The sequence below is a fragment of the Sturnus vulgaris genome, chromosome 8 (genome assembly GCF_052056855.1).
Source record: "Sturnus vulgaris isolate bStuVul1 chromosome 8, bStuVul1.hap1, whole genome shotgun sequence".
NCBI lineage: Eukaryota > Metazoa > Chordata > Aves > Passeriformes > Sturnidae > Sturnus > Sturnus vulgaris.
Window position 1 is genome coordinate 21,457,176 of NC_142250.1, and position 15,046 is coordinate 21,472,221.

The 15,046-nt window shown below is 41.0% G+C and overlaps 1 protein-coding gene across 1 annotated transcript; it reads right to left on the reverse strand.

Moving 5' to 3' along the window:
* Positions 1-120: 120 nt before the first annotated feature.
* Positions 121-12,258, reverse strand: LOC106852653 (putative lysosomal acid lipase/cholesteryl ester hydrolase). Its single transcript, XM_014875425.2, has 9 exons — positions 11,794-12,258; positions 10,167-10,287; positions 7,012-7,210; positions 6,619-6,728; positions 5,875-6,011; positions 4,296-4,442; positions 3,921-3,992; positions 2,818-2,889; positions 121-2,055 (listed from the first exon to the last, which is right to left on the reverse strand). The coding sequence occupies exons 1-9, from the start codon at positions 11,896-11,898 to the stop codon at positions 1,816-1,818; spliced, it is 1,203 nt and encodes a 400-aa protein (XP_014730911.1). The 5' UTR covers positions 11,899-12,258; the 3' UTR covers positions 121-1,815.
* Positions 12,259-15,046: the final 2,788 nt, after the last annotated feature.

Consider the following 15,046-nt stretch of genomic DNA (forward strand, 5'->3'; position numbering starts at 1 on the left):
TTACTTTTCTTCTATACTTGTTCTATGGATTAATAGTTGTGAAAAATAGACTTGGCTTTCTGAATTCAGTCCCAAAGATTCCCATGCATTCATGAAACACGAAGTGAAACACCACACCACTCCAAGCAGGTCTCATGTTTATTGAAATAGCTCAAGCTTAATAAACATGATGCACATGGCTCTTGCCATACCACATACCCTCACAAATGTTAAATTAGCCACCTTAGATTCATACAGAAGCTTCCTTTCAGCACAGTACATCTGTAAAGTAAAGCACATCTGGCTGATACAAATGTAAAGCAGACTTAAAGGTCATGGTAGGAATCACAACCAAAGTCTCATGAACCAATGAACCACTTTGTCCCTAAACAATACCTGAGAATTCCCTGAGTCTGAATTAGGAATAAAAAAAACCCAAACACTCAAAGAAATAAATCCTAATTCACAAATTGTGTCTATTTCTGATTTTTTTTTTATTTATTTTCAATTTTTTTTACAAAACAAGTTAGCCTCAATTTAAAATGCATTATTTCCTATAACATATAGAAAGGCTCTTTATCCTGTTGGGATTACTGAAGAAATCTGGGTTGAATCCAACTATGGCACAGAAATTATCATCTGGACTGAGGCAACTGACTCTGGAGATGGTTCATTTGGCACGGAACTTTTATGCATCTCAGAGAAACCAAAGTACTTTGTACAGCCAACATAAAGAGCTCCAAAGTCAGACCCCTGAGGCAGATGTGAATCCTCTTCCCCATTAAATGGGGTCTTAGCCCCAGTTTGAAGTAGAAACTGAGACAAATCAAACTGCTGTAATACTGTCAGGCTTCTCCAGGCAGTTATTCCATTCCTGAACACAGTGGTGAGGAGCATCCTATAAGCAGTTAAGAAGTAACAGATCTTCAATGCAGCAGACAATTAAGGGGAAAGTCCACAGAAATTAAGTCACTCAAGCTGTAGAATTAATGCTTTGGCTCTTCTGTCACCAGCACTAGACTGAGGGAGCTTGTTTTCTAGTTATTAGTCAGTGCAAAACATAAGTATGTTACATCACTCTCCTCGAAAGCCACAATCTATTGACAAAGTTAACTGAAAGTGGTTTTGTTGAACATTACTCTTGTTCCAGGAATCTGCCAGGGCAAATCATGACCTCTATCCACAGCTGGTATGTGAAACACTAAAGGCTTCAGGGACACCATCAAAGCAAGAAAATGCAGCAATGAATCAGTCCCAAAATCTGCCATTTCAACTGACAGTGGTTTCTCTGGCTTCACGATACTTCTTCTGGGCAATATTGAAAAGTGAAGTTACCTAATTTTTTGTGATAGCTAAAATAATACCACAGCAAAAAGTCTCTAAGTGCTTTGTAAAGTGCCAGCACCAAATAGCTCACTGCAGTACAAGAAGTACTTCTCAAAAGTACTTATAATTGGCCACATACTGAGAAATGGCTGTTTTATGCACAGTGAAATACTTGTTATAAGTGTCAGGCACCTGAGGTGCTCAATGGACTAACTTATCTAATCTGTCTTTCAGACAGGTGACTAAATTTATGTGCACATGACATACTTCGTTTGTGCTAAGTCCTACTGCTGTGTTTTGGGTACCATTCCACTGTGTGCAAAATCAGCAAAATACTGTGAAGAGAGAGAAATAATACTGAGAGAAAACAACCAGATATGAATCCAATTCAGTAGTCATTGCTGGCATTTTAAAAATGCATCATCCTAAGCAATGCAGCATTATTGCCAGAAAAGTGTATTTTCCAAAAACTGACAAATTCCTGATGAACCAATACTCTGAAATACTGTGTCAGTTTACAGATAACTTCCTAATCATGTTAATTATTTCATTATACATGCGGTAAGGTGCATCAAGGCCCCAGATGAAATCCAAATGTTCCCACTCTGGAATGTTTTTGTGGTAAACCAAATTGGTGATCTGAGTGAGCAGCATAGCAACATCCTTTGGGTCTGCCAGCCAGTCCTGTCCACCAGTCCACACTGCAGTTGGTACAGTCATCTCTTTTATTTTGTAGAAAGGGGGAGTAGACTGAGGAGAGGGAAAGTGAAAACAAAGCATTAGGAAAAAAAAATATTCGGTATGATCCTACACTGCCAGTGTAGTGCCATACTAGCAGCTGCAATAATGTGTCAGATACTCATTTTCTCTCTCTTAGGCAGCTAGAGATGGAGTCCTGGCTCAACCAAAAATGTAACTGCAAGAGCCCTGCAATATTATAGCATGTGAAGCAGTAAAGATGTGGTTTGAGGAGTTTACAAAGACAGCAGGGTAGCAGGATCTCAGAGAATGCATCCCATACAAGGTATTACAACTCCAATCTAAGGCCAAAAGTGACTGTTACTCTGAAAGTTATGATACTGCAGTATTTTGCAGTCACTCAGAGACAAAGGGCAAAACATTTTTGGCATTGTACAGAGTAATTTAGAAACAAAAATGCACGGAGACTAAACAGACTAAAGATAAACAATACACATGAACTGACAGCCTGTGCCTTATGATGAGAAGTGCAGGGGGATCTCATGATCTAGGCTGGCAGGACTTTCCCTCAAGAAAGTGTGTGCCACCACAGCTTCACATGCAAATGTGAGCCCCACACTGACTTAGGACTATCTCTGAGCTCTACAGTCCCAGCTGACTTCTTTTTTTGTTGTTTTGGGAAAAGCAGATCTCCAGTCTGGTTACTGGATAACATTAACAGCTCTTTAGCATGCAGCTTAAATACAGCACCCAGAAGTGTACAAGGACTATTTTCTGTGACACTCCAGAATTATAGACGTAAAAGATGTCTACCTGGTTATAGTGAGCCATATTTGCAGCTTTGCTTCCCCAGTCATAAGCTTTGAGTTCCCCAGTCCTCACAGCCTAGAAATAAAAAAAATACACATACAAAGAACTGCAACACTACTACCACAGGAATTAAAAAGTGTAGTCATCTGGAGAACTAGCAACGGCAACCTATATAAGAAACAGTGGAATGCCAATTATTAACAAGGACAAGCGTCACTGCTTTGCCCCGTGTCACAGGAATGGGAAACATTAACATTCAATACCATTACACTTTGTCTCTTAAGATTTCAGACTCTCTCACAGCAACTGTACAAAAGATTATTAAAAACAGCTTAGTGTATCCAAAGCCAGGATGTGGCAGCTCCATGTTTACTTCTGAAATATTTACCTTGATGTCTAAATGTGTATGAATAAAGCAGGGAGCTTTCTTAGCATGCCTACTCTGCATAATTTACCATCTGTTTTTGAAAAAATAGTAGAAGTTTATATAACAGGGATCTGGAAAAAAAATTTCCAGAAGTTTCTTTCTGAGCCAACCCTTGAACAGCTCTGTACAGTAGAACACATTGCCTCTGAGTAGGTGACCAAATCCAGCTACAAGATCATAAGTAGCACTGATTCCATGGCAAATGTCTCATTTGTCAGCCTACTGAATAAGCTTCAGGCACAACAGGCATGAAATTGTGCATTGAGATGAACATCAAAATGTACTCCAAATATAAAATGAAGCCAAATAGAATAGAACAGAAAATCTGCTACTTTTCACAGACTAAAACTACAACTTGTCATCAACACAGGATTTGCTGAAAGGGAAACAAATACTTGTTACAGCATCTCTCTGAGGTAAGTTATTCTGCTGTAATTTTTGTTGACTGAGGTACTTACACTACTTTCAAAGAAATACGGAAGAGCAGTGAACCACCATAAATCCTTATTATGAAAGCAGCTGCAGTGAACAGCTGCCATTCTAACTTATGGCAGTTCCAAAATTCACTTGGGCTAGGCTGCACATACATTTTGGCATTTTATTTCATTTAAATATCAGACACATCAATATTCTACAAACAAACTAGAGCCATGGGCACTTTAGACTGTGGAAGCCCTACCTGGCTCCAGTGAATCATGTTTTGTACAGACGTTCCCGCAGGGCAGTGTGTTGAATACACATCCACTCGGCTCTGCAACAAGATCATTAACATGGTTTACTCTTCCTCATAGTGCATCACTCCTACCATTCTTGCTTCCTGAACAACTAACAAACTATTCCATTCCACTTAAAACTGTTAGAAACAAAAGTTAACTGGATCTCTTACAGATAAGAAGTTAAAACATTTGGGGAATTAATTACATTGAACAACAGAACTCTCAAGTTGAATTTTAAATCTAATAATGGTATCTGTTAAGCATTTTTTGTATATTCAGTCAATACAGTGTTAGAGTTCACAATAACTTAGCTATTAAAGAAAGTCACTAGAACACACCATATTCAAGTTTCTCTCATTAAAACCACATAGAAGAAAGAACAGGTTGCCACAAAGGTCATCCAGTATTCTGTGGGTGCAAACATGGGTAGCAAGCCATTTCAGCAAGGAATTCTGAGGGAGGAATTGTTTCTTTCCAAACATGTCCTACAAAATAACAAACACACAGGACAAACATGTAATTGCACAGAATGACCTATTTTCAGTTTTTATACTACAACACTCTTGAGGTAATTATTTGCATTTGCACTGGTGACAGGTGTGTCACATGAAAATCATTGATCTCCTTATCAGTGTTGTCATGGTTACTGCTTCTGCTACAAATGGTGCAGTACATTAACCCCACAAAGAGTACATGGGAAGGGGGAAAATCTTGCAAGAATTTCAAACCTAACCTCAAATTCAAATAAATATTAAATTCAATAATTTACAGTTATACTGTATGGCTTTTTGTCATCAGATTGTTTAAGGCTAAAGTATGTTAAGCTCTGCCTGCTGATTTTAAATGGCTTTGTACTTGTAACTTCCTCTCTTCAAACCATGAGAGAAAAACAAGTGACATGAGATGTGGTGACCACTTCCTCTTGATGGATATTTTTAAAACGTTCAAGGATTTTAAAACGTCCCAAAACTTCCTTAAAAGTGACACAGCTCTTTAAAGATATGACTGACCTATGGGTTTGTCACTGTCAGGTTCTCCCTGCACTCCAGTTTTTTGCAAGTCACAATGAGAATCACGTTCTTCAGCAGAACGTGAACATCTGCACAAGGCAGATGATCAGCTGCTAGTCTTATTAAACAAAGTTCATTATGCAAGGAATAGGAGATCACGATGATTAGTGTTGCTTTTATATTAACTGCCTTTAGAGCAAGGAACTAGTACTACAGACAGACTTTAAATCAGTACAAGCTAGATCAGAAGGGGGTTTATGTCACAGAACAGCTCTGTGTGAGAATCTCCATGGGTGGTGGAAAAAAAGTGATGGTTAAAAATGACACAAAGCAGGGTGTTCACAACGTCTGACTTCAGGCATCTACTGCAGCCTGCTTCATTCTCCTCGATGTTAATAGGGAAGAGGTGAACTCCTCCAGAGGATGATTCACAGCATCTAAATAAAGCTGTTGCTCTTAATCACCCTCTGAAGGATCATCTTCCAATACTAAATAGCTGATTGTGAAACAAATCTGTTAAAGTTCATGACAATTCATGAACTGTATTCTGTATATACATATTATACAACTCTTCTAAAACACAGTGACTAATCATTTGATTAGTTAATCATATCATTTCCCTAGCTTAAATTCTAGAAACATGTAAACGGAAAAACAATTTTATTCTATCTATTGAGTTGCAATTGTAAAATACTACTTTAAACTGCTGCAAATGGTCTCACTAGACATTAATAAAGCTACAGAAGACACTGCTGACTTCAATAACATCATTATGGTAAAACTGACCTAGAATCCCTGTCATATGTTACTCTCTAATCCACAGCTATAAACATTCTTTGCTATGCTGTTTTCGGATAGAAAGGGGCATACCTCATTTGGCTTGAAACATTTACACTCAAATACAAACCTTGAGCAGCACGTCAGGAAACAATCCAAATTTTACCAGAGGGCTAGTGGCAAACTTGACTGTAGCTACTGGTGCCAAGGCAAAGAACATTTTGATTTTCTTAGCCAGCTGTGGCAAAGTTGAAAAAGCAACAAAAGCTGTAAATAATATAAGAACAATTAACAAACCTCACTGGCACAAGTTAGATAACAATTTTACCTGGCAGAAATTCTACAAAAATCTGTAAGAAAATATGCAAAAGTATTTTTAGATTAATAATTTGACTGCACTATCTAGGATTAGGTTAAATAATGTAAATTAACCTAGTTACTGTAAAGCCCAAATTAAACATAGTAATTCAGAAGATCTGCTTTCTTCCAGAAAGCCATTTAATGCTCACTAACCTAACATGCCTAGCTCCTTCTACTAGAAGGTCTAAAGCACATGAGTCAGGCCTTACATGCAGCAAAATATTCTGGAAATGGGAATCTTTATTCTCTGTGTCTGATGAGTCTAATTTTACTATGTATAATTCATCGAATTTTTTAAATAGAAGCTGTACTGCCAGCTACCTGTGACTTCAATTTATCATTCCAACAGCTTTTAAATGAACACAGTCTGTTCATTTTAATGCTGGCAAATATTGCAGAAAGCAACTAAAAACCAAAAGCAGTAGTTTTCAAGAGCCCTATCAAGTGCCACATATGTGGAACCTGATACCATTTCAAACACAATATATTCTTATAAATGCATCTCTCCACATACCCATTGTGGTGCCCTGTGAATGGCCAACATAAAATACTTGCTCCTGGCCAGTTTTCTTCAAAATAAAGTCCACTGAGGCTGGAATGTCATACTTAGCCATTTCATCAAAGCTATAAAACAAAGACAGAAAGTCAGTTGTGTAAGGAATCAGTAAGGAACAGCTGCACAGAGTTTTCCTGCACAGATAGTTTTATGGACATAAAGCAAAGCTTCTTTTGGATGAAACACAACTCTGATGATTGAGTTTTCAGTTTTCTACTGACCACCTGAGTTTCAGCACACTATACCAACCTCAAAACTCCCCTTCACTGTCCCTACATGTGTGACAACACATGTAACCAGAAAAAAATATTCTGCCAGTTCACAATGTGACTGACAGCAAAACAAGGATACCTGAAAACCCAGAATTCTTCCTGCTTTACTGTGAAGTGTATGTGTTTCCTGGACCAGGTGTTTCCTCTGCTGTTTCCCAGCCATACATCATAACCAGCATCTGCCAGCATGAAGCCAAGGCTGTTGTAATCCAAGTTTGTGACCCAGTTGCTGGCATCTGCAAGCAAACCATGCTGCAGAAACACAGCAGGCCTTGGACCTGAAAAAGAAAGCATTAATGATGGATTCCTGTTCTTTTGGCATTGCATACCTAAGAATAATTCAAGTGAGCTATTGAAAGTCTGTTGTAGATCTGCACTTGAGCATTTAATCTACTTGACTTAATCTACAAAGAATTGCGATTTGTATAATGGTCATACTGCCATGAAATCACATGCTTTTTCACCAAAAGCTACTTTTTATCATTAAGAATTTTAAACTAGCTATTTCTTAGTTTCATAACTTGAAGCTCAAAACAGCCAAGTGTGCTGTAACATGAGAAAAGCAGGAGCTACAAGGACAATACAGGTAAGCCCTTAGAGCTGTTTCAGGCTCACAGACTCAGAAAAGTGGCCCAAACACCACAACAGTTTTAATACTTACAAACTTGGCCCTGCCCCCAAACCTGGGGAAGGCATTCCCACATATGTGCTACTGAGGCCTTTGTTTTCCAGTCAAAGCAATGCCAAACTATTGGGCTGAGCTGTGGAAATCCCTCCAACTGGTACTGATATTATTTTTGTCCCTTCCATCACCAAAGCTGGGCAGAACCTGAAGAGCAGTTCAGTAGCCAAGAAAGGAATCTGTTTCAAAGGATTTTCTCCCCTTAATTTAAGTAGTTATAAGAACACCAGTTAAGACTCAGGTAGAATTTAAGAAGACTCATGACTTCCCTGTACTGAAAAGGGCAATGGCACCTTTACGTGGAATAATGATTTAAAAACTGAAGGTTCCTGCTTATACACAAAAAAAAACCAATTAACATCTAATCCCCTAGGAAAAATAAGCCCTTCAGAAACTAAAAAGACCTGTCTCTGGTTCTCACAGTAGCACAGGTGTTTTACTTCTGGTCTGAAAACTGGTAACATGATAACTAGCTCAATGCGAGAGATTACTCAGGAATTTACCTCCTCCAGTGACATCACTCTGCTATGAACAGACTCATACAGTACTTCCTCCACTGATAATTTAGACTTGGATCTTTCAGCAGAAACAGATAAATCACAGCTTTCAGTGACCTGTATCATCCATCACAGATCATGTCCATAAATGTTTGATACGAGTTTCAAATTCCAAATTAACAATACTTTCCTTTTCTGGAAATCTTTATACTTGTGGCAAGGAAACTTTTGAGTGCCTGCTTTTCTCATTTTGTTAAAAAAACCCACATGGCATACTGTACAGGCAATCAGAGCAAGTGTGCACCGTACCCAACGGGTACTGGAGACAGTACAGTTCAACATAACTGTTTAATAATTTAGTAATTTATTGTCTAATACTAATAACTAATACTTTATTGCCTTATAAACAGGATTGTCAAGACTCGCATTGAATTTGTTTTCAGTAAATTTCCACTTGCCATTGATACTTTCTTCCCTTTTCCTAAACTCAGACCAACCAACTTCTGAAATTTTGAAAAATGGGCTCTCCTTAAGCTGCTATTACTTGTTTCATAACATTGGAAGGGGAAAACTTTAACTGCCTTAATGCTTTAACTGTGTTCTCATATTAACCTCCAATTTCTGTCAGTTCCTTTTTCACTTTACCAAGCAGTCAGCAGATCTCCATGTGAATTGCACAATTATATGACAAACTGACTTAGATAATAATAATGACTTTCTGTCATCTATCATCCTATCCTATCATTTCTATTATCTATCAACCTAAAACCCCTGGAGGTGAATAAAAAAGGTGGGTCCTTAAACTACCCTTTCTGCATAGAACATTTTGTTCTCTTCACTACAGACCCAAGAAGCTGAAGACAAATTTACTTCCATGCCCTTCTTACCCATACTATGCAGTTATTTTAGAGTTTTTTACTAGTAAAACAAAAAATCCTTGATGTTTTGCCTTGTTCCAAAGCACCATGTGATACAAAATTCCAAGGAATCCTATTCACATTATGCAGGTATTGCAAAAGAGAAATACAGCATATATATATGCTAAGTCAGCAGTAATACATCATTGGTATCTTTCTGAGAAAAGATACCAAGTCTATAAAAACTTAAGATCAACATGAACTTTGAAATCTTCATTCTCCCAGGAGCTCATGCTTCCAGAAATGTGGTCAGTAATCCTTGTTTTTTCAAATTAAAGCACTCTGTAAAACATGAACTTGGGGTCGAGGGTGTGGCAAGGGGTATGTGGAGAATTCCCAGAAGTCAGGAAACTTCTGTTTACTTATGTCATCAATGAAGGCTTCAACAAAATCAGCAGGTACAAAGGCAGCCTTTTTCCCGTGAGCTTCTCTGAAATTAAATACAAAGACACCTGCCAGTTTGACGGGGCTCATCCATGCACTGATCTTTACACACTCCTTGTGAAAGATAACAGACAGTGCAAACATCCCAACTCATACAAAACCAACAGATAAGCTCAGGAAGGCTGTTGCTTGGCCTTTGACAGGGGAGAGGGTTTTTCCACAGGTCTCGTTCACACCCAAGGCTAGGACAATCATAAATTTCTTTTGGGAGCTTCATGTTTTTACCTGTAATCCTAGGAATTTTTCATTCCTAAGTATTCTGAGGCAATCCTTAGAATATGTAACTTCTATGCAAATAGGCTGCTGTTATATGAATGTCTGCAGAAACTTTTATAAGAGAAGGCAAGACTGATAAATTCAACCACTGCACGGACACTTAATTCCACACATGGTGTAGGAGGATAGCAAGTCAAAAGGTATGTATCTCTCTTCTTGCACTTCTGTCTCATTTTTAAAGCATTCTATCATTCAGTCCTCACAAAAATCTTTGCCCATATTGCCCCCTTGTAAGCTTGAGCTTATATCACCACTATTCTCTCTCCCACCTCCTCATCTCTACACCTCCTGCACCTCCTCCATGGTTTTAAAACATGGTTGTCCTTAATCTTCTTCTGGATTACCACAGGAACAAAAGCTTTATAAATCAAAGACATCTTTTTCATTCATTCTTTTTCCAAACGGACATAAATCTTACTTTCACTTCCTTCACGGCCTTTTCTTCCGTAAGGTATTCTGTTAATGGAAAGAATATATCCATCTTCTGTTGTGACTTCATATTCCTCACTAGGGTATCCTCTGAAGGTAATAATTTCACTCTGAGGAGAGAAAAGAAACCATCTTGGAACCAGACTGCCAGGCTCCTCAGTCCAGGAATACATGCAAAGTACCCCGGGTTTCTAAAGACTGGAATGTGAAATTAAAGGGTGTGGTAGTAATGTGCCATCTGCCTATCAGGCAGATTTTCTTAATAAGACATCCCAGCACTGACTCAGACCTAGCCAGACTGAATCCCAGCAATCTGCAAGGACTCCCTAGACTGTCTCAGCCACATGGTGCTCACAGAGAGAAAAAAGATAAAGTGTTGAAAAGGAGATTATGGTAATGGGGCAAAAAACCAAAAGCCAGATTTGTTAAGCAAAAATTTAAACTCTGCTCTCAAGAAAACAAGTAAAAAATAAGTGCGGACAGAAGAAAGGCACTGGCACCACTGCAGCATATAGAAGGAGAGAAAGATGTGCCATTTCTTACCTTTCTCTTCAAACCTTATGCCCAGTGCAGAGCTTTTAACTGACTTTGCTGTCAAAGCAAACAGGAGAAAAATAATAAAAAGCCCCATGCCTGTTTAATGCTATGATTTTATTAAGGGGTTTAATCTCTCACCTCTTATGTCTTGGGCTTTGTAATTTTAATTTGATGCAACTCCACTAAGGCACAGAACTTGCTATATCATTGCTTTTGTGACACCAACCACGCCTTGAGAAAATCTAAGAAATGCAAGACATGATCAGAGTTCTTCTCTTAGACTGCCGGGCAAGGAAGAGGAGAAGAATTTAATTAAGCATGCTATTTCTTTTCAATAAGTCTTTATTTATAAGTAAGTATAAGTATTATAAGTATTTATTCACAGCGACATTAACATTCCAAAATTATTTTAAGGCTAAGTGCTATTCCAATGGTATTATCCTTAGACTAAATTACTATTTTCAGTCCTTTAAACTGCATTTACACGATCCAAGCACTTCTGTTCTTATACAACTTGAACATTTCTATCTTGAAACATCTTCTCACCAATGTGAAAAATTGGCAGTTTAGACAGGGCAGAGGAAAGAGCAAGTAATACCGGCTACCAACAGGAAATATATCAGGAGTTAGCTACTGCAGCAGAAGGAAAACAAAGTTAAGAGAGTAAATCCAAAGACTAAATCAAATGGGGAGAAGAGCAGTGGGGGGTAAGAACACAGAAGCATGGTGCTCGGAACTTCACGAACATCCGCTTTTATAGCGGCTCCGAAAGACTGTCGCAAAGAGCCGCTAGCAAAAATCCACGGGTCTGTGTTAGAAAAATATGTGAGAGAAAGATCAAATATAGGCAACAGCGGACCAAGAAGGAGCTGGCAGGAGGAGCAGAGAAAGAGGACGAGTAAGCGCTGGGTGTGAGGGGCTGCAGCAGCGGGCTGGCCGCTGGCAGGTGGCCGCAGCCGCCGGGGCTCCGGCCGCGCTGCCCAGCTCGCCCAGGCTCCCCCTGCGCCGCTCGTCGCCCCGCTCCAGCCCGCGGCCGCGCCGCACACAAGGCTCGGGCACTCCTCCCCGCAGCCACTCACGATGTTCATGTTCGTTTCGGGGTCCACATTCCTCCTCCGTGAGGCCAACGCGCCCGATTCGGCGACGATCTGCAGCAGGAAAGCAGCGACCACCAGGCCGCGCATCCTCGTCCTGCGAGAAGGAGCCGGGACTCCGCCGCGAAGCAGAAGCCGGCGCTACGGCAACTGCGAGCGAGTCCCGTGGAGGCTTTGTGCCACCCCTGGGTGACAGGGGCGGGGGCAGCGGCCGGGCCGAGCCGGGCGGGGCCGCAGCGCGGAGGGAGAGGCGGGGGCGGTGCCGCGGGGCCGGACTCAGCCCACACGGCTCGGCCCTATCGGCGGGACCAACCGGGCCTGCCGTGATTCAGCGCTTCCGCAGCAGTAGCGCGTGAATCCCGCCGCCCCCGGGCTCCATTTCCAGGAGCCCTGCAGCCTCCAGAAGGGCTCTCGTGCATTTGCTTCGCTGCCCTCTTCGTCTTCTGCATCTGCTCGGCCTCCGAGGCCTCGGGAGCCTCTGGAGCCTGTGGAGTGTGTGGAGCCCGCGCAGTGCGGCCCTACGAGTGCCTGCATTGTTTTCAGCAGCGGGTTCCGTGCAGAAAGCGGCAGCAACAGCGAGCGGTGCCGCCTCGCCCGCGCCGCGCTCCCCGTGGCCGCAGCGAGCAACCCTGGCGTGGCGGCGGTACCAGACACTCCGCCCCGGGCACCGCCCGTGCTTCCGAAGGGCCCTGCAGCGCTGACACTGCAGTCACTGCTGTCACACGCATCACCCATCCCTCACCTTCGAGCATTGCCTAACATATCCAACCTTAGACCAATGGCCTTAAGTTGCATGCACGGTTACTATCACAGATTTCTGCAGACCTGTTTCATCTTCACGCTCACCGGCAAATGATTTGCAGGCACTGCATTGCACAGCTGTAATTTCCCATAGAAGCGTGTCTGTGCTCAGGGGATGTGTGACCGGGCTTGCAAAAACTTGGACCAAATTCAGTCCTTTAAAATAAATATTCGTGTTACTCTGCCCAGGCCCAAAATAATATCCATAGAATAATACAGAAAACTGATACTAAATACGCAGTGCTAGAGCAAGAGGCTGTCAAGAACAGAAACGTTTCTGTTTATTTAGAAGGCATTAAGATTTTAATTGAAAGATCACTGAAGTTTTCATAGCATGTTTTGATACGTGGATATGTCTCCAGAGACAGAGACACTATAAGACCCTTTGCATTCCTGGATGTCATTTCTTAAAAGTGTTTGATTTTGAAGAACTTGGGTGGGAGAATTATTGCTCAGTGGTTCGCTTGAGTTTTTTGTCAAATTAATTACAGGTCACTCTTCCCTGCAAAGGGAAAACCCAAATTATAGAATGCCACAATTGCTGCTGTCAAACATAGTAATTATATGCTAACCTAGGCTAAATGGAAACCAATATAAAACAGGATATGGAAAGGGATCCTGTCATTCACTAAGGTATGGTTCATTCACATTAGTTTTAAAAAGGAAAACTGCATTTCAGGCAATTGTTTGGCTGACCTAATGCTTCCAGGAGTTCTTTGTCAGCATGTATCCATTTCAGCTCCAAGGAAATGTCCAGATAGGAATTTTCTCTCATAAAATGTGTAGATATGTTTGAAGACATTTCCTAATCTTCTGTCACTCAAGTAAACAAAGGGGTTTTATTAAATATGAATGCATTTTTTTGTTCCCAGCCTATTTCTGGACATGTTTTCCAAGAAGCTTCTGCATTTGCTGCCATGCAGTGCAGCTTTCCCTGAGAGCAGTCAGCCCAGCTACAGCTTGCTCTGAAGTGAAAGCAGCAGAGCTGAATTTTCCTGAGCAGTGCCCAGCAAGTTACAGAGATGGCTACAGAAAGCCACTGCATAACTGTTCTCTTACTTATTCTAACTTAGGCTCCTTCTTGCATTTCCTTTATTTAATAGGCATTCGTGTCAAACCATAGCGTAAAGATGCAACTAAATTAGTAAAAAATAAGGAAACGAGGGCAAAGTTCTGCATTTCAGAAGGAAGGTGCCTGCATGTTCCCATATGTACCAAGCAGTGCACCAAGGAAAACAGATGCCTGGGACAGAAGCAGAGACAAGAAGCCCACAGATACTTGATAGCGTAGTAAATCATTTCTGTCCACCTTTGGTTTTGGCATTGCAGTAACCTTTCAAACACTTTTCTTCCTGTAACCACCTGCAACCTCTATTTTCCATGAAATACATGGGTTTGTGTAGATGCTTTTCCTTCTCAATCCACTGCCTCTTTTCATGCCCTATCAAATACCTGGTTGCTAGAATCTTGAATGCTACTCAGAGTAGTAGCTGTAGTAACCTTTATCTTCAGCTCAGAAACATTGGCTCCAAAAATCCCTCCACTCACACACACACACACACACACACACACAAACAAACAAACAAACGCACAAGCCCACAGACACTTAAAAGAGACACAAGGGCAGGGGGGGCGGTGTGTGTGTGTGTGTGTGTGTGTGTGTGTGTGTGTGTTACTAAGGCTCTCCAAATTCTTGTAGAAACCAGAAGTTCTAATATGTAAGACTGCTTTGCTGGGTTTCTTGAATGGAGGGAAAGGGTGGAAGAGGGAAAGGAGGGAAAAGAAGGGAAGAAGAAAAGAAAGGGAAAGAACAGTGACCAGTTGCTAACATCTTTGCTGTCATGCTGATGGTTGTGGTTTCTTCTTCCCCTCACCAGATCCAGTTGGAGTCATTTCTATTAGTATGTTAAAACCCTTTAAGACCTTTCTTCTTCTTCCTTGATGTGCAGCCTCAGGTTACATCTGAATTTATTATATGGAGTGCCATTTATGTATGTTACAATCTGTGTCCAGTTCTCTTTGTTACCGCCAAAGTCAATTCTACAGAGCCAGGTCATTTTTTTTCTTTTTTTAAACTAAGCATCAATGAGTTAGTTGCTCATAGATGCTCCAGTCCCCAGAGCACGCCCATCTCTGTTGCCATGTGCGTAGCCTGTAGCAGGCGTTGCCCTTGCCATGCACTGCCTTTGCATGGCCTCGGCACCAAGGCTTCCAGGTTTGCTCAGTTTGACCTTGTCCTTACCTGCCTGCAGCTTTGTTTTACATGCCACAACTGTGACAGCAGTTTCTTAAACTGACTGCCTCTATCTAATTTGATTTGTGACAGGATAATCCTGGGTTTGTTTACGTAGAGAGCAGCAACAAACATCCCCTGTAGATGGGATATTCTGTACTCTTAGACAATGGCATAGTGCAGAATAACACAGGCCTGGGAGAG